The 27,141-nt window shown below is 31.0% G+C and overlaps 1 protein-coding gene across 3 annotated transcripts in view; it reads left to right on the top strand.

Moving 5' to 3' along the window:
• Positions 1-22,787, top strand: part of LOC118197608 (protein kinase C and casein kinase substrate in neurons protein 1-like) — a 43,215-nt gene extending 20,428 nt beyond the window's left edge. For 2 of the 3 annotated variants that reach the window (XM_035369133.2, XM_085822027.1), the window contains exons 6-10: positions 3,705-3,825; positions 9,261-9,368; positions 10,423-10,565; positions 12,719-12,876; positions 18,442-22,787. In XM_035369133.2, coding sequence (XP_035225024.1) covers positions 3,705-3,825; positions 9,261-9,368; positions 10,423-10,565; positions 12,719-12,876; positions 18,442-18,554 — 643 coding nt within the window. In that variant the 3' untranslated portion in view covers positions 18,555-22,787. The remainder of the gene's footprint in view (positions 1-3,704; positions 3,826-9,260; positions 9,369-10,422; positions 10,566-12,718; positions 12,877-18,441) is intronic. The other variant, XM_035369134.2, reaches the window with a different exon arrangement.
• Positions 22,788-27,141: the final 4,354 nt, after the last annotated feature.

The raw sequence follows: 27,141 nt of genomic DNA on the forward strand, positions 1-27,141 counted from the left end.
AGCTCTTTGTGCTTGCTTACTGTTTCAGTTTCCTGCAAAAAATTATAATCAGATTAAGATATGGCACTTAGACAATTATGTAGGCTATTATAATTTTTGGTATGATTTAGAAATAAACCATCAGTTAAATATTCATGGCAGAATGCATGAACACATTGAAATATGAAACTGGTTTTTCATAATGTGTTAACAGGTGAAGGAAGTGCATATTTCTCTAATGTGTGAATATGCTGAGCAGTATTTTCTTTTAATTTTTTAATCCTCAGTGTTATGCAATCAGTCCATTTAATATGATTTGAAGCCTTAAACAATTATTTACAGTAACAGGATTTTCTATTTTTCAATACCTTGTTTTGCTGATGCACAAGTATAGCTGTTTCTTGTATTGTTGAAGAAACTTGTTTCATCATTCTGAGACCAAAAATAGTCACTGACCCTTTTTTTTTACTTCCTTGTATGAAGTAAAGGAAGTATTGTAATTGCAAAAAATTGCAGGTATCATATTTCAATGAAATTATCCATTTTGACCGCTATCGAATGCAATTTAACGATGTTTTGCATGACATCGGTACATAAGAACAGAATGAAGGACTCTTCTTCTTTTTTTTTTTTTTTTTTTCCCCTCAATCAGAATTATAAAACTGATTTAAAAGGGATTCAGAAGAGATTTTGGTTAGAGTAGACTGAAGGGTACTCCTTGTATTATTGCAAAGTTGTTGTTTCATTTATTTATGGTAACCAGAGTAGTTGAATGTTCCGTAAATATATTTTTACCTAGAATTCGGTGCTCCTTTCACTTTTTAGTTGAAAATATATTGATGTGTACGTGGACAAAGTCAAGGGAGTGCACAATGCCAAGTTTGTGCAATTCTGTGATGTTTTTTGAAGTGAAAATATGTTGACGTGTACATGGATAAAGTCAAGGGAGTGTGCAATGCCTAGTTCATGTAATTCTGTGATATTTTATTTAAGTGAAAATAGGTCAATGTGTACATGGATAAAGTTTATGCAAAATCGTCACTACACAAAGACAAAATAACAAGTCAAAGAATTGCGCAAACTCAGTATCCATGTACTGCCCAAAATCGCCAATTTTCGTCAAGGGGTACCCATAAATATACTTTTATCGAGATTTTTTTCATGTCTTCTGTACATATGTATGTATCTTGTATAACTCAACGAGTAGCCTCAGAACGTTGAAATCAGCCCCACCAAAAGTATATAAATATACGGGGTGTCTCAAAAAAATGTAATCACACTTCGAATGATGAGAAAAACTTTATTTCTGAACATAGGGTGAAATGGAATCACTTTGAATACAGAAGATGAATATAATTGAGGAATTATGTTCGTGAATATTCAAACTCATGACTATCATTGTCCATACAATGCTGATAACGCACACCAAGGGATTCGCAAATGTCACGAAACAGGTCATTAAGAATATCACAACTTTGTCTTTCAATTTCCAATTTCTCAATCCATCGGTTGTTCTTGGTTTGGTACGATAAACTTTGTCTTAAAGAAGATTGTCCCCATAAAAAGAAGTCCATGGGCATAAGGTACGGGGAACGCGCAGGGTATTCAGTGGTACCTCTTCGTCCAATCCATGTGTCTGGAAAAGCTGCATCGAGGTGAGCTCATACATCGCGACGGTAGTGAGGAGGTGCTCCATCTTGCTGAAAGTAAATCTCATCATCATCACCAAACATGTGTGAAATTTGTGAACCAAAAAACTCCTGAAGCAAGTTAAGATAACTCTCACCAGTGACAGTTCTGTTAAAAAAAAAAAAGGTCTTTTGATGCTCAATGTGGATATCCCACACCACACTGTTATGTCGGGTAAGTTTACAGGGTTTTCAAGTGTTACATGAGAATTTACAGGACCCCAATACGTGCAGTTATGGCCATTAATGGATCCATTTAACTTCAAGAGTGCCTCATCGCTCCACACAATTGTACGTGGAAACCCTGCATCTTCTGCATATTTTGCCAGGTATCATTCATAGAATTGAACTCTGTGGTCAGGATCATCTTCGTTGAGTGCATGGGTTAGTGTTGGAATGTAGCATTTCCAATGCAGGGGCTACATGATGCTATCTTTTGAGATATGGTTTTCCCGAGCAGTTTGTCAAAGAGATTTCTGTGGTCATCGAAGGAGTGTTTCCTGCACCTGCTCTTCTTTTCCAGGGCTCGTGGATGTCTGTGGTCGTCCAGGACATTTCTTATTGACATCCTGGATGGTTTCATCTGCTTCAAACTTATCTCTCATGCGAGCAATGGTCAAGCACATTGGTGCGATTTTTGTGAATTCCCATCTGTATTGTCTTTGCACTTCACTGGTGTTTTAGGTCTTCCAATAACATTTCAAGACAAACTTCCTCGCTTTCAAGCTGATTTCCTGCCATGCTGTGATAAATTAATTACACCTGCAGTTCAAAAAAGGCAACATGTCAGCGACAATTAAAGTGCAAGTACATTTTTTTTAGACAACCTGTATATACCTACTGTATTACTTGGCTCAATGAGCTCAGTTTTTTTTTTATTCTTATATGTAGATAAATTGAGCATTTTTTTGCTTTAAAAATGATTGAATCGTGCTGTTCTTATGTTCCGCTTAAGGTTTTTATGCCTTTAGTTAATCTGCATGCAATAGATGTAGAATTATCAACAAATTAAAAGTTGTTTAAGTGCTACTAAGCCTAAGTTTCTTTTACCATAGCATCTATATTTGTTTAATTTTGAAATTTGGCAGAATAGTGAATTAAGTCTTTCTGCACTTTCAGTGTCTTTTTGCCGAGTGGGACCAAAATTAAACTTTCATTTTTGTGCACCAAAAAATCTGCCTTGTTGCCTGCTGGCCGAATTGCTTGTTTTTGCATTGAAACTGTAATTTTAATTGTAAAAATTGGTTTCTTTTCTTTATTGTTTTAACTGTATTTGGTGCTTTATTTTTTCCCTATATTTTTCAATTTTTAATGAAGATATTTTGAGGTTTTATATATGTTTTTGCCTTGCCGCGAACTGAGAACAGAATTAATTGAATGAGAAATATATCTTTAATAAAATTCAAGGAAATAATTTTAAATGAAATGCAGCAAAAGGTATGTATAATTTAGTATTTCGTACAAGGAAGTCATGCGGTGTATACATCAAATATATATATAAAAAAAAGCATATAGGTCCACTAAAAGCTCTTTGCATTTAATAATAAAAAGCTTTTACAGAGATATTAGGCTTGTGTTGTCAGCCTGTGGTTTGCTGTATGATGCAGTCATTTCATGTGACTCTGTTTATCTTGCTTTTACTTTTCTGTACCAATCATTTAAAATGTGGCATCATCATTGAATAATATTGACTGTGTACACCAGTAGTTTGTTGATTGTGCATACGTTCATTGTGTCTTGAAACATGTAATACAGCTGAGATACTTAGCACTAGCAAAAATATATTTTCACAAGCATAACACAGCTTACGGACATAATTTTATAATGCATATAGCATTTTGCCATTGCATATGTCATTTATCTATTACATCTTCAGAAATAATTCAAAACAGGAAGTAAACACAATTTAGTTACAAACACAATTTTTTAATGAGTAAGGCTTTTCATAGGTTGTTCTTTTATAATTGGGCATTCATTTCTTAAAAAAAAAAAATTCAAATTCTCAAAGTTCTTTAAAGTTCATGGCTTTTATTTCAGGCTTCCACAAATTTATGAAGAATACAGACATTCCATACAAAATGCTGATGCCAGCAAAGACTTGAAATGGTGGTCAAACAATCATGGAGTTGGTATGGCAATGAATTGGCCTGTTTTTGAGGTAAAGATTCATTGTTGTTTCTTTTAATAAATTAATGTTAAATGTATTGGATAAATCCCATTTTCCTTTTACATCTGAACCGCTGGTTCCATATCTAAATTCACATATGTATTTTTAAAAGGAAACTGTTAGAAACAGTATTAATTTGCTATGAACTTATGTCTTTTATACTTATACTTTTATACTTAACAATATAATAAATAATAAAAACACAGAAAATAAATTTCAACAATATCAGGGTCTTAGGAAAAATATAATATAACCATCATCCATCAAATAATATTTTTACCTGGTCTCCAAAACACTGGCATTCAATACTAATAAAATGTCCTAAACAGTAATTAAGCGGCCTCAAAATGAAGTTGGCTACACATTCAATAAGTTCATGATCAATGGTCAAGAAAAATACCTGAAAATTTAAATGAAGTTCTTGAAAGCACTTAAAACCGGCCTAACTCCGTTTGCACAAGGAATCGCCGCTCACGTGTTTTAAATGCCGCCTTCATCGAAGAACATGGATGCCGCCCACAGCAGTCACTCATATGGTAACCTCTGGAACCAAGGAACTTTATTCTGGAACAATCATCTTATGGATATGAACCAAGGAACTTTTTCCGGAACAATCATCCCACGGACAGGCACCAAGGAACTTTATTCAGGAGCAGCCATCCCACAAACCGGAACCAAGGCACTTTAATCACCGGACTGCATGCATCCTTCTGAAGGGGCTGGAAACCGCTCACTCAAGTGCCAGGAAAGCAGGAACTAGAAGGGCTGAGCCAGAGCGACGCGAGATACTTATAGCAGAAGTAGGCATGACGTCATCTCACGGCAACCAATCAGCTATCGGCACGAATCGGCTTTCCAGATGACGTAACATCACGTTTCGTTTTTGCATCTCAATTAGGTTGAAACAGTCCGCTCTCAATGCAAACAGTGGCAGCAAGAAAAAGAAGTAGAAGTAACTACTATATTACTTTAAAATAAGTACTAAACTAAATAAACATTTCAAGGAGGAGAGATGATGCAGTAAAAGGTTTAAAATAAGCTATATTTTCCAACAAATGCCCCCCACATCATCATCTCCGACCTGAAATAAAAACTGAATGCCAGTATCTTTACAAAATTCAAAACAAGAATAAATAAATATCGTAATTTCATTCAGAAATTCTTAAGAAAATTTTCCTTTGGGAAAATCTTATCCCATCATTCAAAAATTTACCATAAGTAAAAGTCCAACATGTTACAAAACATTACAAAGACATATGTATGATCATACACTCAATACATTTACCCAGGGCACTGGTCACTCATACAACATTCTACACTATACAGTTTTACATTTACCTAATATCCATCATAATATGACTTATAACATATTAGTTTCAAATAAACAAAACTCTTAATTTAAATACACACAAAAACAAATTTCATAAGAAAATTGTTCCACAAAATCTTATCAGGTTATGCTTAGTCAGCAGTTTTGTCATGGGATCAGCCAGATTATCTTTACTTGGAACATATTTTAAATCAATATATGTTTTGTCCTTGAGTTTTCAATGGGTGATTTTGTAAAACATATAGCAGCCATATTATCAGCAAACAATATTGGTTTTGAAACATAGTTACTTGCAATCTTAAACTGAATGCATTCATCCAAGATGTTTTTAAACCAAACTAATTCTTTTGCTGATTCAGTCATGGAGATAAATTCAGCATCCATAGTAGACAAACTCACTCCCCTTTCTTTAAATGTACGCCAAGATACAGGTGATTCTCCCAACAAAGCTATTTGTCCACCAATAGACACCATATCATCCCTGCTTGAAGCAAAATCCGAATCTGAATATATATTGAGCTTCAGTTCCTTTCATACCAGTTTAAGTTTGTGCTGTCTGGCATTGGAAACATACCATAAAAGTTTAAGTAATCCTTCCCAGTGAAACGTACCAGGATTGCTTTGGAACTGAGAAAATATATTAACAGCATAAGCTATATCCGGACGAGTCCGATTGCAAAGAAACGAGAGACATCCCAAAACATTTCTATAAAGATAATTCATCATTTCAGTCGTTTCTTCTTGTGTACTGGGGCTTTGAGACTGAGTATTTCACACCTTTAACTATTGGAAGGGAAGTAATTTGTATTTTAAAAGACTTGAATCGATCAACTATGTCTTCTATATATAATTGCTGATGAATTAAAACACTATTGTTCTCATATTCAAATTCCACACCCAGAAGCTTTCTTGTTTTACCCAAAATTTTCAAATCGAAATGTGAACTCAGGACTTTTAATATCCTTTTGGCCTGAACTTCACTTTTCCCAAACATAACTATATCATCAACATAAACCAACAGAATGACAAAATCTTTAAAACGATAGACACAATTACACCACTCAAACTTGATGAACCCTCTGCGGAAGGGGGGGAACGTTGCGTCGCGCAGTGAACTGGAAATTGATCTGTCAGCACTATCCTTATCTTCAGGGCAGATGTTTTTATTTTATTCAGCTTATAATTCCTTACTAAATGTTGTATTTTATCTCGATGTAATCAAATTCCTCGTCATTATAAATATCACGAATACACATCAAATAGTTTTGTGGTTGCGATTTTCTAATTTTGACTATGTGTAACTTTACGCATGCACGCGTTGAATGAAATGTTTAATAAAGTAAACAAATAAATATTATGTTTTTTTTTTTTTTTTTTTTTTTTTTTTGTAAGTTTTGATACCCTTTAAATCATAATTGCTCTTTATTTCATACATTACGGTTTCATATTTTTAATTTTATAATTTCTGCATGCCATCTTACCAGATTTAAACTGATCTATAATCAGGAAAAACCGATAATCCGGAATCGCCGACGTCCCGACGAGTCCGAATTAAAGACACTCTATATATCCAAGATCGCACTTTCGAGACATGAAAAATGCAATTTGAATTTTGTCAATCTGCCCCGTAGAATGGGAGATATAAAACTGTACTTCTTTTTTTTTCAATGTGCAGCAACAATTTATATCCTTGTACCTAAAGACAAAAGGTGGCTTGGCAAGAATCTGTCAGGGTTTTATCAAATGAAGGCATAGATATTAAGGGTGCATTTTTAACTCACAGTTGTCCATTATTGGCATTAAGGCCTATATCACACGTGCATTTGTTTCATATGAACAACTGTTTTGGACAATTTTTTTTGCTCGGTTTACTATTGAAAGGAAGACGCCTGATTTTTTTCTTCCTTTCGAAAAAATTGCAAATTGTTCATTTTCAACCAGTCACTAATCAGCTTCAAACGCTATCAGCTTGTTTGTAATGGAGAACCAGTTTTCCCATTACGTGTTAATCCCAAAGTGATCTGTGGTGATTAGCTATTGTGACAAAGCAGAAAAATTGTTTTGAACAGTTGTTCTTCCGAAACAAACGGATGTGTGTTAGCAGCTTAAATCGCACTGTTTTGAGACAAATTTATGGTTGGTCGTATAACACGTAAGTACCGATTTTTCAGAATGGTTTTATATATATATAAAAATATTTGCAATTAGACTTCCATATTGTGATAATTGAATACTAATGATTTACTCGGTGCATTAATATTGCTTTGAGTTCTAACAAAATTAAAAGAGAAAATATATAAGCTCATAAATTTTCTGTTTAGTAACATGTGTGATGTTTCATAATAGTAAAAGAAAAGGAAGTTAACATAATTTAATCATCTAAAATTTTAAAAAAAGGCTGAAACACTTTATAGATTCCTTTAAAGCTGGAAAAAAAAAAAAAATGTTCTAAATCATCTTCTATTTTTGTGATTATTTGCCAGTTAATTTCTATGTGTTGGATATTTCACATTAACAAATATTTGAAATTAATATATATATTTTTCCAGATTTATATGTTATTACCATAAACAAATATTGCAACAGTAGATATAAAAGCTAAGAGAATAATTATATATATATCATACAAGTTATATACTGGGAACATGCATATGTATAGATATCCAATTTATAAAATACTATCATATTAGTCCCCTCCCAAAATTGTGGTTTTTTTAAATGAATTTTGCATTTTTGAAAGATAACTTTTTATTTCCATTTCAATTTTTTTTTTTTTTTTCAATCTACTTATTTCCCAGAATTAAGAGCCCAGCATGTACATTTACATTCAAAACTTAGAACATATAGTTAACAGAAGGGAATGTTTTGAAAGATTTTTCACATGTTCAGTTATTTTCTGACTCATTTCTTAGGATAACTGCAGCTTGCTGTCATATTGCAAATTATATACAGTTTCAAATACTTCATATGGTGGCTTTTCGATGTATTATCTTGAAAAATCTAATTTTTAGTAATACATTTAGTTTTTTTAAACTTTGTAGGGTATTAGTCAGTATTAAGTGATGTGGAAAAGAGTTGAAAAGATTATCTTTAAGGAGGTGGAACCCTTGTAGACTATTAATAACTTAAAGAAAGACCGAAAAGGGTGGTTTTTAAAAGAAAAGGGGAAAACAAACTTATTTCAAAATTTAAATAACTTGGTAAAGGTTTTACCACTAGAAAGTCACTTTACTTCTGAGTGAAAGAGATGATAGGTTGAAAAATCATCATTTCTTCACATAGTGCTTTGAATATCTTTCTATTTGTAAACTTTATAAAATTAACCAATTTTTACAGCTTCAAGAATTGAGAAAATTTCTAATTTTACCGTTGTATGCTTGGATGATAGGTTTTGAATATTAATGAAGCAGTAAGTTGATTAGGGGCTATATTTTGTGGTAGAATGTTGTAGAGACTAAAATCCTGGTATAATGCCTCCCTTTAACAGTTTTTTGAGGTTTCATAATCATATATGCACTATTTCTTCGAAAGCTTATTCTTGAGAATTTATTAAACTTATAAAACAACTGCATTCTATTCAGCTGTATTTCTTCAGAAGATGTTGAATACAAAATTTTGTGGAATGAAATATTTTAAAAGTTGTAAATAGAAATGGTGTTTTACATGTGTGATTTCCATTTGTAAAATTTAGGAAAACATTCTGTTTGTTAGAAAGGATATTTTTTAAAAACGGTTTCTTTTTTAACCTCTTGTAATTTAGTTTACCATTGTATTTTCATTTTACATTTTGTATGAAATTAGTTAATGGTTATTGCAATTATTTTTCTTATTGTAAAAATGTGACTTTCGGTTTTTGTTTTCACATTGTAAAATATTTTCTCTAATTTTAAATTGTTAATGTTGCTACTGTTCTTTTGTCTACTATCATTTGGGAAGCGGGGTTTCATTCTAACAAGATGCATGTGTAATGATTTATAATGTCTGGTTATGTCTTAATCTATTATCAGATATATGTTTAATATATTGATTATATAATGTTTTCTTTTCTGTGCTTTTTGCTTTTTTTTTTTTTTTTTTTGCTGGAATGCATTTATAGGATTATTCTGAAGAGTTCCGGGATATTGTAGGAAAAAGCAAGAAAGCTCCATTTCCAGAAAGTGGCATAATGCTGGTCAATCAGCACAGAATTGGCGAAGATCTTCCTGTAAATTTTAATTTATTATCTTAAGTAGAGAGGCACTGAATCCTTTGTCAACCACTGTTTTTGCAGATGCACACCTGTTTGCTGCTTTCATTCTTTAGCAATTAACTATACTCCTTTACTAGGAGCTTTATGCTTTGCTAATCTTCACTTTACCTTAATAACTGTACCTATGTCTCTACCCTAGAATATGGTGGTGGTGTCACATCTATCTCTTATGAATAACAACTAATAGTCCTTTGTCTTGTCAAAATGTTAAAACTTGCATTGTTATTTCTGTAGTTTTTCTTGTGTTTTAATATGTAATTATGAAAAATAAAACAATGAAACCATATTGCCTAATTGCCATAGAAACAAAACTGATATTAATATTGCAGGAAATAGTGACTTAATTTGCTCTTTCATTTGATAGAGACATAATTGTCAAATTTGTTTCCATTTTGTTCTCTTTTCCTTTAGTGAGAGGCACAACTGTTAAATTTTTATTCGGAATAATTTGTGCGAGCTTTTTTTTTTTTCTTACATAAGGTTTTGAATCAGGTGTCTTTTCGTTACTGGTGTTATTTTTTCATTGATGAGAAACCCAGTGTTTAGCCACAAGAATCATTTGTCTTTTCTAGTTTTTTAAAATCTCTCAGCTTTTTATTGTTATTAAAAAGTTTCCCATATATATGAATTTTAGTGTAGTTGGGTTTGCTGTTTCACATTTAATTAGCCTCTGTGCAACTTTGGTATTTTGTCATGCTAGTTTGAAAGATTTCCATATTCTTTTCATTGTATCAACTATCAGGATTTCTGCATTTAGATTATACATTTGATTATGATTGTATTAGGGTTTAGAATTTAATTTCTCTGTTGTGCAGTAGGACTTTTTGTGGTTTTTCATGTTTAGCCTGTTGAAAGTATTAAAAGCATAAATGTATGCCTCTTTGGTAATCCCCCCCCCCTGTTAAGTTACATTGATTTTTAAAATTGCTTGATTTTAACTGTGAAAATATATTTTGCAATAATTAATTTAGATTATAACTATTTAATAGTAAAAAAAAAATATTTATAGGAGTATAATCCTGATTTCCATAATGTGTCAAAGAAAGAAAAGAAGAATGATGCTGGAATAACTCTTACTAATATTCAAAACAATCAGACAAAAAATGGCAATAAAGAAAAAAATATCTCCAACAGAAATTCAGGAGTTAGCTCGTAAGTTATTCTTTTTGAGAAAGTTAAGATATATTACTTTTTTGTTTTAAAATTCATTACTTATTTTTTTGTTTTCTTAATTTTTCAGAAATCTGTAAAAAACTGAAATTTAATGGAAATGTTCAATAATTAAAAGTGGTTTATATGTTATAAATGATTTGGATTAGTGAATTTAATTTGGATAGTTAATATTCATCCAACCACTAATTATTTATATTAAAGTACTATAAAAAGGTTTGAATGCTTAATTCTTGGAAAGTAATGCTTTCATTTTAATATTTAGATATTTAATGTGAAAATGTTGCTATTATGATAAACCATTTGAAAGTACAAGGTAACCAAAAAAGTTCTTGCTGTGTCTGATATGACACTAGAAGAGTGAACCCCAACGTAAAAATAGTCACCAAACCTGGCGATAAAATGGTTAGAATGAAAGTTCGGACATTGTCCAAGAGTATAAAAGCGCGTTGCATGGATACTTCAAACATAACTCACACAGCAACTGATTGAAATTGATGCATCAAAGTCACTCATTCGGAGTTGTTTGCTGTGATTGTAATGTAGACTTGTCAGCAGCAGTATCATGTCACCGAATTTGCCAGCTCTTTGGGGATGATGCCGTTAACAAACGAACCACTTGGCTAAGGTTCCAGAAGTTCAGATCAGGGGATATGTCTCTTAGTAATGCAGCAGTCAGCCACGAGCGCTGGGTGATGAGGCCCTGAGAGCAGCCATAGAGAATGACAGTAGCCAAACATGTGGTGAGCTTGCTGCACACTTCCAGGTAACTGATGAAACAATCAGATTCCATTTGCAACACATAGGAAAGGCATACAAGCTGAGCAAGTGGGTACTCCACTCAATGTCTGATGCAAACAAGTAACAGTGTGTCACTGCCTGTTTGTCATTGCGTACTCGGGACCACAATGGATCCACATTAGATCGAGTACTCGCCAACGATGAAAAGTGGGTCCAATATGACACACCCAGGCATTATAGACACTGGCTGTTACCATGAGACCATGTGCCTCACACTGCAAGACCTTTTCTCCACCTATGCAAGACCATCTCTATATCTAGTGGACTAGTTGTCAAATGATGCACAATGAGCTCCTGCCAGTGGGCCAAACTATCATGGCAGGCCTGTACTCGCAGCATTTGGAACATGTGCGTCAGGCACTGATGCATAAAGAGCCAGCATTGGTCAATCGCAAGGGTATACTCCTCCTCCATGACAAAATGACACACACACACACACACAAAAAAAAAAAAAAAAAAAAAAGACAAAATTTCATAAATGTCATTCAATAATATTCTTTCATGATGTACCAAATTTGTTAATTTAGAATAGGCATTTCAGGCTCATTTTACCTTCCATCCAGCTTACCTTGTAACCATAATAACAAGTACTGCAGCAAATGGTTGTGTCTCATAATTGTTTTTTCCATTTCATGTCCATTTAGTGTGCTTCATGGATAGCACACAAATGAGGGCTGACTTGAATGTCTCAAATGAGCTAGAGAAAATAAATGCTGTGTAGAGATGATGACATGTGTTATGATCAAAGGAGCAAAAAGACCTTGAAATACTGTTATAAAGTAACAGACTTATAGTCTGTAACATTCTTAATTTAGAATTTTTTACAATTGGTATGCCAGCAAAATTTTTACACAAGTAATTTATAAGTTTTACTATAAGTACACACTAAAAATATGTGTCTAATATTCTCATGAAATTGTATTAATTTTTAGTCATAAGCTAATAATCATACTTAAAATTTCATTAAGCTGGAAATTTTCACTTTTAATCCATGCAAATAATATTGACAGTTAGCTTGTACAAGTACGAAAACTGTTAGTGTTTTCTAAAACGCAAATTATATACAAATGAATAAAAAAAAAAAATTACTATTTTTTTTTTTGGTTGTTTTGAAAAAAATTTATATTGATCAATACTTTTCATAAAGTGGCAAGTGTATGTCTATGACCAATGGTTGTGAAAATAAAGACTTCAAACAGGTTTTTATGGATACAATGTATATTAAAGGAAATTTTTCATAGTCTCATATTTAATATAGTCTCCTTCCAGTCCCAAAAATAATCTAAATGGTACCTTATTTTAAGTAGTTTTAAAGAAAGTGTTTTTTAATGTAGAAATGGACGTCAGGATCCAAATCCTTTTGATGATGATCAAGAAGACTGGGATGAAGGTTCTAATGATGCTTTGGTTGACAATGGAGAACCTGGTGTTCCAGTCAAAGCACTTTATGACTATGAAGGTGCTGAAGCAGATGAGCTTTCTTTTAAAGCAGGTATGCAAAATTTCATTTTCTTTATCTTATTAAAATTTTAGAATCCATTTCAGAGTTTATTAAAAAAAAAAGTCTTAATTTTCTAAACTCTTACCAGTTCGTATTATAGAAGTTATAAAAAACAAATTATGTAAGTGGATTTGTGTAATATAAAAACTTCATAGGTATCAAATTTTTATACTGAGTATACTGAGTATAAGATTTTTATGACTTAAATATAACAATATGTAATTGACTTTACTAATATATATGTAATAACTTATCGCTTCAATATAACTTTAGTAATAAATATATTATTAATACTTTTGACATTTGTAGAATGTAAAAAGAAATTCTGTTAAAAATATAGGCATACAGAAACTTATACAGTAAGACCCCGCTTAACGCGGGGTATCAAAGTAGAGCGTAATATGAAGCAGCGTTAAACAAGGTTATCTCATCATGTTAATAATGGGGTTAGGGGAAGATGGGTAGAAAATTGGTCAGGTATTTTACCACTAAATTTATTAATTATATTTTATAACATAAATATAAAACAAAAAAATATTTCTTACAAATATACATATAAAAATAAATAAAATTCAAAGTTAGTATGTTTACATTTCAGATCATTCAGTCTCTTCCATATTTCCAATTTTCTGCCTTTTTATCAAGAAGGTATCTAATGCAATTTGAGTTTTCCTTTTGTGCTCTCTAAGAAGTTGTTGGTAAATGGATAAGGCACCCCTAACACTTTGAATGCCTTTGAACTCCTGTCAAAATTTGGGTCATTTTCAATAAATTGGTGAATAATTTCTGTTATAGTGGTCAAACTGGTTTTTAGAAACGCTATTGAAAGTTCTTTTTGCTCTTCTTCAGAATCACTACTTTCACTATTTTTGTGTTCTTGGTCTGCTAATTCCTTGAGCTCATGATTAGGAAGACTTACAGCTGTGTCTTGCCCTATTTCTTCAACATCTTCCACATTTACCTCATCTAAACTGGTTTCTTTTGCTAATTCCACTATTTCTTCTATTATTTCATTCATATCGACAGAGTTTCCCTGTGTCACCGCCCTTGCTTAGGTATGGCCAAATGTTCTTCCACACACCCCTTTCAACCATTTTTCTGTTATCTCATTCCAAGAAAGGTTTTTGTTTTCTACAACATTCATGATATTGTTCTTCCAAAACTCTCTTATTGATTTTTTCTTTTCTCCGTCTGTTTTTTTCAAACATCTGTCTAAATGTTCACCGCAGGTAATAAGCCTAAAAAATTCGATATAACACCTTGATCCATTGGGTGGATTAAGGCAGTTGTGTTAGGTGGCAAGAAAACCACTTCGACTGAAATGTACATTATTAAGTCAGATAAATTCGTTGGATGGCTTGGAGCATTATCAATTAAAAGTAGTGCTCTTGATTCAAGTTTTTTAATTTTGCAATAGCATTTAACAGACGGGCAAAAATATTCAGTGAACCAATTCTGGAAAATTTTTAGTTATCTATGATTTTTTATTAGACTACCAAATTACAGGTAAAGTTGATTTGGATATTCCTTTCATCGCTCTTGGGTTTTTGGAATGGTAAACAAGTAGTGGTTTTAATTTAAAATCTCTGCTTGCATTACCACCCACTAGAAGTGTTAAGCGATCTTTTGCAGCTTTAAATCCTGGTGCACGTTTTTCTTCGCAGGATAGTAATGCTCATTTTGGCATTCTTTTCCAAAATACGCCTGTTTTATCAACATTAAAAAACAATTCTGGAGGATAGTTTCCTCGTTCAATTATTATTTTTAATGTCATTGGTACTTCAGCCGCCGCTTTCATATCACCACTTGCTACTTCTCCTGCAATCTGTATGTTATGAAGATTATTTTGATGTTTAAATCTATTTAACCATCCTCGACTTGCAACGAAAGTTTCGCTTATGTCACTTGTCTCAACCTGAATGTAATTAAAAATTCTTCTTGCTTTTTCTATTATAATTTTTTTCCCAATGGCGGATTGTGAACAGTTACAGTGTAACACAGTCCATTAATCTATACAAGGCCAGATGTGGTGGTCTATTATAGAGGCACCTAATAGGTGGGCCACCATCATCTCCTATGAAGGGACGGACAGTTACAACCATGCCTTCTCCGGGATTCGATCCCATGCCCTTCAGTATCACAGTCAGGCTTCCCTAACCACCTACCATCTGGGTGGCTTTTCTATTATAATAGATTGGCTTAATGTCATATTGTGTTCAATTTCGTCGTCAATCCATAAAGAAAGTCGGTGCAAGCAGAATATAGTTGCCCCATGAGCCTGTAATTATGAAGAACTGAACGTCATTGTGCATTGTTTGCTTTTAAATCTAAATTCCAAAATGATTCCTTAAAAATTGGGTTTTTTTATGGAAATATTTGAATTTTGAAATATACTACTTAAATTTTATTTCTTGTACATAAACAGAAAATGAAAATTAAGAATAGTTTTAGGAAATTAAATAAAATTAAAAATATAAATAGATAGTGTCATGCATTTAAAGTAGTAAATAATACTCTTAACAGGACTGATAATCAAAGCATTGAATTCAGTGAAGTTTCTTATCATTATGTCATCACATATTTTCTTTTAAAATTTAATATAAAATATTCCTTTTTTATCATATAAAAGTTATAGTAGATCACCAGTGATACTTTGCTTGTATATTACATTTGAAAAAGGTAAACCTGTGAAGGAAAACTAACATAACTGGATTTAGATTTGACGATATCCTAAACTATTTGAGATATGGGGCCCTTTATGAGGGATATAGTATAATTTTTGAGGGTGTCTCCAAGAAAGTGGGAGCCCTAAGCTACAGCTTGTGCAGCTTATATGTAAATCTGGCACTGAAACCTAAACCATAAAATATATGATGCATTGAAAGCAATGGGGTTAAGGAGCAAAAGCTGAATGGTAGGTTATTATTCAAGATATCGTGCACTGTGATTGCATTCTTTTGTGAGATTATAGATATTCTTTTCTGATAGATTATTCTTTTCTGAGATTATTTATAAACCAGCAAAATAAAGGAAAAAGTACTAAATAAGACATTTTAATTTAAATGACATTTTGGTGTATTATGTGGAATCAAGCTTTTATATTCATTTTCATCTCCTTCTTGAAAAAATTTTAATCTTTAATTTTTATTTATTTGTATGAAACAAGAAAGGCCTGGCGGTCATATGAAATGACTGCTGTTCTAGATATTATAAATTGTAATTAAAATGATTTGTGCAAGCTGTTCTAGATATTATAAATTGTAATTAAAATGATTTGTGCAAATGTGTCTGCTAATTCAAACTGTATTATCCAGGGAAGGTGGCGAAATAAAGGGGATTTAAATAATAAAATGTTAATTCACATGTCAAAGATCTTTTTGTATGCAACATTTCTTGTGTAGATTTTTCCATCATTTTTAAGCTTGTTTTGCAGAGGACCATCAATTATTTTTAATTTTACGTCTGTTCTTTCACGAACTCTTGAACACAAGTTGACTGTGCCCAAATGCAGGCTGAGGTAAAAAAAAAAAAAAAATGCCAACACACTTAAGCGTTTGGATGACTGAGACTTATTGATGGTCATAGCAAAGGCAAGTTTTACAGGACAACAGTTGTCTATGTCTCAATTGAAACGGCAACCCTGTGCCGTGGCAACTTACCCATTGGCTAGTACAGTTACACAAGCAACCAATAAACTATCGGCGACAAACAGACATGTAAGCTGCCTATATATAGGGTGAAGTAACATCATCTCTTGAGTTAACAAAGCAAATAGAGCTTACATGTCCCTCTATAATCTCATAGGACAGAAATCTAAACTTAACCTTAAAAATTAAATGTACTCTGTATTTAGCAGTTATTAGACCAATTTTGTTTTATGCAACCCCGGCCTGGGCCACGACCTTAAAGACTGAATGAAGGAAAATTAACCTCCTGAAAAATAAAATACTAAGAGCTATAGTTAATGTGCCTTAGTATGTTAGAAATACGATCATTTATAAAGATTTAAAAATTATACCAATACCGGAGCAGATCCTAATGGATGCTCACAACTTTTTTGAGAAAATGGAGAATTGCCAGTCAATACTTTGAGAGAACTTACGAACTATGATCCCACTGTGGAAAGCATCGTGAAACGACCTAGGTCAATTCACCACAATGTAAAGTGGTAGCTGTAAATATGTATATAGTTTTATCCAACTTGTCTCATTTTATTCAAGTATTATTTAATCAAGCATTTAATCCTATTATTTATCTAAGTATTTAACCAAGATTTATTTCCTTGTTTGTTTATTTGTGTTTGAGTTTACTACTAAAAGTATGGACTTAGTGCCTGGACAGGCAAAGACTTTTAGTGTTATTTGTACAAAGTGTAAATAATTGAACTCACCATGCATACCAATGTGGATCCAACTGTATTGACTAGTACCGGTCACGTGATACTCATACCCTTAATTCTCCTCGCAAATCTCTCATTAAGTAGTTTTATGTTCTTCAGTCAGGGTTCTGATGATTTCTATGACTTAAAAATTGAAATTTTTGCTATTATGTTAGTGTAACACCACCTTGACTTGCCACCTTAAAGCTCTGATTGCCTGATCTCTCAGACTCTTATTTTTGCTTTCGGGTGAGTAGCGTGATAGCGCCCTAAATGTTTCTACAACTGGTGAAGGGCTGTATGGCAAGTTAGAATGATCAGGTTTAAATTCTAAAGAAGTTGATGCCTGTAATGAAAGTAAAGCATAAGCATAAGCATCTCCTCCGAAACAGCTGGCTACCATGCTTAGCGAAGCACGCCATTAGATTCCGCAGGTCCGTGGCACGCCATTTTGACCATTCGCGTCTTCGTGGACTTTAATTAGCCGAGATATTAATTAAAAACTAATTTTCCCTACATTTTCCCCACATTTTCCACTTTCTTTCTTGGGTTTTCCCTATTAGAGGGATTTGGCTACATGCCAAATTAATTTTTCTCGAATATCTACAGAATGGCGCCGAGTTGAAACTCAAGACGCATATCCTCGGATTCCAAAAAATTCTCCGAATCCATCGATACCGTTCTCATCTTCATATGACTTTAATCGGCCAAGATATTAATTAAAATTTGCTGAAACGTTAATTTCTGTGCTCATTTTTCTGAGTGGCAACAATAAACTATTGGTGACAAACACTTAAGCTGCTTATATATATATAAAGATATATCTTTAATTTAAAATTAATTAATTAAAATCTTTAATATCTTTAATTTTTAAAAGTCTCTGAATTCATTTTGTAATTTTCATCATTAATTTTTTAGCTAAAATTGAAAAATATTTATCATCTAAAATGTTTTATGGCATTTATAAATTGTAATGTAAGTCATAGGTTTTCTAAATTTTATGAGAATTGCTCTCGTATTTCTCATAAATGTTAGTATATTTTTTTTATTCTTCCTTAGATTTTAAAAATCGGTGTAGTTTTAATTCTAATGTATTATATATTTTTTAAATCATGCATTCAAAGACTTTATGAATGTTACATATATATATATATATATATATTTTTATATAAACCCAGGAGAAGTGTTTGAAAAACTGGAAGATGAAGATGAGCAGGGTTGGTGCAAAGGAAGGAAAGATGGTCGTGTAGGCCTTTATCCTGCAAATTATGTTGACCGTGTTAATAATTAAAATAAGATGGCAAACTTTCTTGTGACTTTTTATGAAGTGAGAACTTTATAAACTTTTTATGTTTCCCATGAGAAGTCATTTTCCATATTAGTCCAAGTGCCATCTGCTCATTGTGTGCAATTTTTAAAAGTATTTAAAGAGTCTGAAAATTCTTTTAATTTGTTTTTTGTATATCTGAAAAGAATTTTTCTTTAGAATTATCATTTTCAGTATACTTTGATACGGTGTTTTATATTTATTAATTATTTTTAATGCTTTATAAAATTATTCCAGGTTTCATTCCATTATCAAAATTATCTTGCCTTCTATTTTAATATTAATTGCAAGTAAAATATAATTTTTTCTACATCAAATGTTGGTTTTTTGCATTACTTTGTATAAATTCTTTCTCATACTGTTTGGTTGTGAATAATTCTACCCTTTTTTTGCCTTATATTTTGTTATTAGATTTGTGATTTTTGTTATGTTCCCTTGTGATGTCTGTCTGTAATTCTTTTAATTCCTTGAATTGTCTTTCATTTTACATCCAAGACTGTAAGCTGAATTTGAGGTATGGTTACTGTGATAAATATTTGGATGCATTAAAATTGGTTCTTTCAGTTAATTAAAAATTTTTTCGTTTGCATAAATGCAAGCCTTATATGAAGAGAACAATATCTTTCTTTTATTATATCTGAAAACAGGCTTTTATATTTTCTTTATATTGTACTCAGTTTTATTTCGATCATATAAGCTAGCAATATGTTATCATAAAATAGTATGAAATTTTTGTTTAAGTATATCAAAAATTAAATTAAACTATTAAAAATTATTTAATCGTTTAATATATTGATGCAGATATTCATAGATTTTTTTAGGTTATAAATTTCTGGGTGTGATTTCTTCCTCCATAAGTAATATGTTAAGATTTTTCTAATTATTTAAATGTTGTTTATTATATTCATCTTTTATGATGTTTTTAAAAAGTCTTAATTTATCCATAATGTTCAGGAAAAGTTCATCTGTCTAATGAAGATTGTCTCTCATATTTTGATATTTGTTTTCTGATATTTTATAAAAATCAGTGAATGAAATATTTCATACTAGGATTTTGAAGTGAAACATTATTCTGAATACTGTTTTTAATTTTGTTATAAAATTGTTAATTTTTATGACATACTTCTGAATTTCACAGTATCATCATATGTTTCTAATTACATCAGTGTTGATCATTATTGTTCCTCCATAATTCCTCTTTGAACACTGTCTGTATATGGCTTGAAAAATCAACATTGTAAACAATTTTCATGTATTGAAACAAATGTATATGTTTATGTTTTTACTAGTAATTTTAATTTTTATTAGTAAAAAATTTCATCAAAAAAAATTTGCTCTTAATGCACTTGTGCAATATAATTTTCCAATTAATTATTGTAAATTTTATTTTCCTCTTTTGTGTGTTTTATACATGTATTCCTTGTGTTATTCCATTGCTCATTCTTTCTGTGTGTATGTGTATCATGCCTCCTATGTAGTGAAATAAATTAATGAATTTTCACAATTGAAAAATGTAATAGATTATTTGTAAAATTGTACATCATGCAAGAAGGATATATCTAATTGCTTGATAATTTAAAAACAATAATTTTTGTGATATATATGTTAAATGTTGTGTTAAAGTCTGGACTAGAGCATATACTGAAAAACATGTAATATAACTACTTCTTTGATATGCGTCAATTTTTTTTTTCTCTCTTATTCATCAAGAAGGTTTTGATTATTATGATTTTAATTTGATGAAAGACTAAATTTTTTATTCTACTGGTCCCTTTTTTTTAAATATTTTTTCACTAAAGTTATGTTACATTAAACAGGCTTATTCCTTTTAGTATTTTCTGAAAAATTTTTTTAAGTATTATTTATTAATGGCTTATTTTATATTTAAGGTGCAACTAAAAATCTTTAAAATTTTCATGTATGTTCCTTTTGAGCTTATTTCGTAGATCTTCCTGTGTTTTTCTTGATCACAAATTTTAAATACTATATGTATTCCCTCCCCCTGATATAAAAGGCTCTCAGGAAACTTTTATAAATTTTGTTTCTTTGTATAGTTTCTAAGTTAAAAATAATTGTTCTTTCTTTTTTTTTTTTTTTTTTGTTAAAAATAGGTTTTGTTGATATGGATTTTGCATGTTTACGTTAAATTTGTTAATATAGTTGAAAAGAATCTCTGATCTTTTATTTTCACATATCTAATGTATTTAACTAGGTTGATTAATTTGTATATATAATATGTTTTAGTGTAAATACTTTTTTATTTTATTTCTTATTTGTTCATGAATGTTAATAACTGATTTGCCAGATTAATATATTAAAGCACGGAAATAATTGTTAATTGTTTTTGTGCTTTAGTCAGTGCTTCCTTTTGAAGTAGCAGCTTGTAGTAAAAATATTTCTTGATGGTCTAAAATTACAATTATATAATTATATGTAATTTTTGTGTGCAAAAGTTTCATATCATGGAATCTAAAAGTAATTTTAATCATTCATTCAACATAGTTCAAATGAAGTTTATTTTATTGAATCTAGTTTGAAAGACTGAAGCATGTATTAAAATTTTATTTGTTAAGGTCAAGAAATTATATTTTAAAAATATGTATATTTGTTTATTTATAAAGATCTGAAGTTTGAAAAGGTGGGTTTTGATTTTACTTAGAGATATTGTTATACTGTTCAGCATAGTTCATAATTTTTGAAAATCTGTAACTTCACTGTTGACTATTTGTAATTCTATAAATGTTATACCCAAATCCCTTTTGAAAGAGAAATGTATTGTTCAAATCTTAGGAGCTTCTCGAGTTCAAATATAGCACAATTCCTGTGCAAAAATTACAATGAGCACCTATTTTGGCCATCCATTTTTATAACTCTAAAAGCAGACGTGTTTAGCTTTCATCTGCAAATCTAAAAGTGTTTCACTTTATATGCATTGTATCTTAATATGTACATTAATCCCAATAAAAAAATGTCACTGCTGAAATATGTAAGTAATAACAATAAGTACCAAAAGAATCTGAAATTATATATAATGGCTGTACTTGCACATCTTTTCTACTACAGTGCATAGTTATGTTTATTATACCATCCGACTCTTATAAATTATTAACTTAGACAGTATTCCATTAGTCTATATTAACTTTTTATCTATTTTAAATTTTCATGCTTGCTATATTAATTGTATGAGATTAAAATTCATAAATTGATCTGCTGTAGAAGTACAATATAGTCATGTTCAGATGTAGAAATGCATATATATATATATAATGCATATTTTTTAAATTCAAGGGAAATTATTTTAGCTAAATATATGACCTTTTTGTTTAAAATATCATATGAGTATGGGATCAATTAACTGTGATGATGTATGTATATCACATGCCAAAGTAAACATGATATACAAAAAGAAATCAGCCTAAATCTTTTTCTTTCTGATTTTTATTTATTACTACATAAGGATACAGTGAGAGTATAAAAACCTTTCCAAGTTTTATTTGTAAAATAAATTTTCTTCATTTCAAGAAATTTCCTATCCCATAAAAGGAGAAAATATATATATTATCTCAAAATTGAATTGAAGGGAAATTTCAGAATGAAGCTCAGGAAATTATATCTAGATTTAAATAATTGGTATTTTTTTTTAAATCATGCAAATTATATGTGTAAATTCTTTTCTCTTTGTAATGATATAGAACATACATATTTTATTAATATTTATTTCATCAATTCGTTATATGTTTATGTGCAAGTATCTAATTTGATAGTCATGGCACATGTTGTGTTTTTCAGTTTTATTAGTTTCAGTATTTAGAAATGACTGCAACTTACACATTTTGAATTGCTTTTATTTGATGCCATGAAATTTTAGTTTTTGTATATGTAAGTTGTATTTCATATCTTTGAGCAACAATGTTCCAAATGTGTTATGTCACTCATCCGTGTAATAAAAAATGTATATTTTTCATAAACGAGATGCAATCCTTGCAAATGATTTTAAGCCATTCAGTCTGGAATGTAGTAATATGTCCATATAATTAATGAAAAATATTTTGGAAAATATATAAATAAATGTGTATACAAATATATATATATATACTATACTGCTGATTGATATAACAATGTTTAACAAATTGCTTTGTACAAATTTTTAAGGCAGCTGCACCTTATTAGTTAATAAAGTCAATGATTTTGCACAAATCCATGTAGGCTTAATTATTTTCTATAGTTTTGAATAACGCACAATTGTTGTAATTTTAAGCAACTTTAAAGAATGTTCCATATGTTATGATCAGTACCAGTGGAAGCAGGCCTGCACCAAAAAAGGGGTGCCGATCAATGGTTTACCATTTCAGTTTTCTTTTATAATAACTAGCAGACAAGCCTGCCAGATGAGTGGGGTCTAGCCAAAGCAAAATTTATATGTTCTATGCACACCTGAAAGAAAATGTTTAAAAACATTTCAATATGAGTGAAATCAGTTCTATATCTATCTAATAATAATAAATAGTTTATGTGTTTCCATAAAAAAATTTATTCTTCCTCTGTTTAAAAAACAGAAATGGCAATTTTAAAATTCCACCTTGTACGTGCTTCGACGCAGCATGCTAAACAGCAATGAAGATCAGCGTTTTAAGTGTTTTTAATTAATTTCTCGACTGATTAAAGTTGTAGAAAGATTAGAATGGTTGAAATGACTTCCCATTGCTTGCAATCTGGGGATACCTCTCCCGGTGCTCAACTTCTCACCATTCTGGAGGAGAAGACATTACGAACAAATATATGTGCACAGATTTTAGTAGTATAGATGAATCTGCAAGAAAAAAATTTTAAATAATTAAGAATAGAAAATATCCATTTATACAGAACATATTTAACATAAATATTTTTAATATGAAATTGCACTCTCTACACATCACGTGTAATAAAAATCAAAACCTAAAATCCATAGGTTTTGTACTATGCTGCATTGCTCTGTATTGAAATGCATTGGTGACTTTTTTTTTTTTACTTGGTTGATTTTGAAAGAAAATTTGAACCTCACATTGGAATAAACTACTTAAAATTGAAAATGTAACAAGCATTAACACTAATTTTAATAATTTATTTGTAGTATACATTATTCCAATTTGCAAAATAAAAGAAATTCTGAAAGCAACTAAAAAATGTGATAAACATCAAATTTTATGTTACAGAAAGTAAATTTGCTGGAAAAGAATTGGCAGCATTCTGAAATAAGTGGCAAAAGAGCAATGCTTTGCCACACATAGTTGCTTTAATACAATTTAATTGCTTAATATTAATCTACTTAGCAATTATTTTTTCTTAATATTTATTTTTAAATGAGTAGAATGGTTTGAAGTTTTATTTAGATTGTTTTGGTAAAAATCCTATGTCTTCTTCCATGAACTGAAATGTAGTAGATAGTACAGTATAAGTTATAATCGAGCATCTGTGGGACTGCATTTTGAAATTTTGGAAAATCGAAAAATAGCTCTGAATCTTCATGTATAATTTAAAAAATATTTTAACAGCTAGTTTTTAATTATATATTTTCAGCTTAGCAGTTTCATATGCAGTAGTTTTACTTCTTACACATAAATACAAGCATACACTACTGTATGTGATGCATGTGAATTTGTTTAAACTTTTACTTTCTTCTTGCACTAGACTGCAGAATGAGATGTTTAAAGCATACATTAAAGGCCAAATAATTTACTGTGTTGCTACCATGTGACCATCTATACAGCTAAATTTCTGCATTACATGGTTATTTTTTCTGTGTGGCTTTCCATGAGAAAGTTTTGAGGAAATACTGATCAGAATATGGCATTTAAAATGTGTTTTAACAGATAACAAACAATAAATGATAATTTATAATTAATTAAATATATCATCTTGTATAAATATGAACAATGTATTACAGCAGTGCTCTGTCGAAAAGTATCGCAAATAACTTGAGCTATCAGTCACCAAATAGTGAGATTGCTGAGTACTGATATTTTGGCCCGGGCTATAATTACAGTGAAATGATTGGCTGTATGGGAGCTTTTGCCATTTTCCTCATGTGTATTTTGAATACGAGCCAATTTCTGTGAAAAGTTCTTAATGAAAGGGACTCATCCCTTTGGCAGATAGCCGTTGTGTGCTTTGCCATAGTCCAAATGAATAGCTTGTATTTATTTAAATTATTATTTATAGTTTATTAAATAATTTGTGAAAGTTTTTTTGTGTTAAATCGCAATTATCATTTTATTTATATAAAAATTGTGTAAAAAAAAAAAAAAAAAAAAACAGCGAACTTCTCCAAAGTGTTAAACTTACTAAGGTTACCATTTTTGAGAATAACTCGTTTTTCTGAAAACATAAATAAACACCACTTTTAACCGCTACCTCTTTAAGATAGCCAACTCAAAAGATCAAAATCATCTTGAATTGTGGATGGTCATTGAAAGAAGTTATTGTATTCAAAAATTGGTGGCATTTATTATAAATTCATTCAAGCTTTTACGTATAATTTTTCTTAATGCAGATTTATTAGTTTATTCCATAATTATTATATCTTAATGTAAAATTAATAAATAAAACAAACAAATGGCAAATAATTCTGTTTTCAAAATTTTATGCATGAACTCCAAAAAATGAAATGTAATTAACTAGATTCCATTACGATTAAGGAAAATCACACAAAGCCCTGAGGAGAAATGCCTAAGGCCTTCTGCCTTTCTTCTAAGAGAAATTGACTTGAACTCTGCTCGAACTAGCATTCAGCAGTCTTATCTACTTCGGCGCTAGTAGTCAAAAATAATTTCCTATGCTTTTTTGTCAAGAGTTTAAAATAATATTTCAATTGATAATCATTGAAAATGAGATATCTATCTAGCTATCTGGTTGTATCCATCTGGCTACCATGCATATCGTCGAAATTAAATCAGAATATTTAGAATTTATTAATAATTCAAAGGAGAAATCATAGATGGAAAATTATGGATTAATTTCCAAAGAATAGTAAAAGTATATACAAAAAGATGAGCCATTTACTGATGATAAATTATAAATAGTTTTAAAGGAAGTGAGACCAAAACGAAAACTCAGAATGAAAATTAAATACTGCCAAAAGGTATATCCATTCAAATTTGGAAAAATGTGTATTGTAACAGAGAAAGAGTAGATGCAGAGAACGTGGTTAAATTTATTTATTCCACATAAATTGTTTTCACATTTCGTTACTCTTTTGTCAGATCTGATAAGAATATACTTAAACCTGTTTTTGTGTGGTCCTTTCTTGTGTGTGTGTGTGCGGTACATGAAAATTTGAATCAGATTAGAACATAATTATACGATTATATGACAGCAGATAAAATTTATGCAGGACTCCAACTTTGCCATAAATTAGAATGCCATCTTCTTGCAATCGATGCCAATTCTGAAAGAACTTCAAAATTCCAAAAAGAGCTTCAATCTTGTATATCTGGCTACCAAGACATATACAAGCGTCTAGCGAAACAACAGTTGTTGCCAAAACTTAATCACCAACTACATGGCTACTAAAAAAAAGTAAACACTAAACGAATGCAAGGTAGTGTGATGAGAGTGATTTTGAACCATGGACCTGATAAGAGATAGACCAGTGGTCGGACCAGTATCGGTCCGTGGATTAAATGGTACCAGGGCGCGGGCCGCCCATTTCATCGAAACTGAATTTAAATTCCTAGGTTTATACCCCAAATTAAAAACATCTGTGTTTCATTAAAATTTTATTTATTTAAAAAAAGGGTCCCCGAAGGTAGTGACATAATTTTTTTAATGTTTTAAAAAGTAAAAAAAAAAAAAAATAAATAAAATCGCCACAACTATTTTCACTTTCAATTAGTTTTAATAAAAAAATCAATCATTATAACTGTAAATATCATAAACAGTGCTTAAATTGCGCTGGCTGCGAAAGTTCTTGGCCCACTAGCGGCCGAGCGGTAAAGACGCTGAATACTGGTAGTTCGGTCCGAGGTTCGAATCCCGCGAACGGGTGGCTGCATGAGTGTTTTCGTGGTGTTCCCCATGTGCAATGTGTATACGAGCCAGTTTTCCTTAGAAAGTCCTCCACGAAGGCGCCCCTCCCTTTAGGCAGATAGCCCTCGTGTGCTTTGCCGTAATTAAATAATCCAATCCAATCTGGTACTTCTTAATTTTTAAGATAAATTACAATTCTAGCCGGAGTGCATCGAAGCCCTAGATAAGATGAGCTTTGGTACTTCTTTTTATAAAACTGAACCAAAATTTCAAGGGAAAAAAATTTGAATTCCTAACATTTTAGTTTAACAATAAGCAGACTTTGCAATACTCTATTTTCCTAGAAATATGAACTCATGAGAACATGAGACGTTCAAGTAAAGTCCCCTCACTCATTAGTGGACACCTTTTCCTTTAAGAAGGCATATATTTGGGGGGGGGGGTGTTTAGGAACGCGTAAATTTCTCGCCGTGCCATGGTATCTAGTGTATTGTTATCAATGATTACAATAATATCTTTAATGTTATCGGTGGTTGTAATAAATCAT

The sequence above is a fragment of the Stegodyphus dumicola genome, chromosome 8 (assembly GCF_044657685.1).
Source record: "Stegodyphus dumicola isolate Sdum_Otavi_A_Nest chromosome 8, ASM4465768v1".
Taxonomy (NCBI): domain Eukaryota; kingdom Metazoa; phylum Arthropoda; class Arachnida; order Araneae; family Eresidae; genus Stegodyphus; species Stegodyphus dumicola.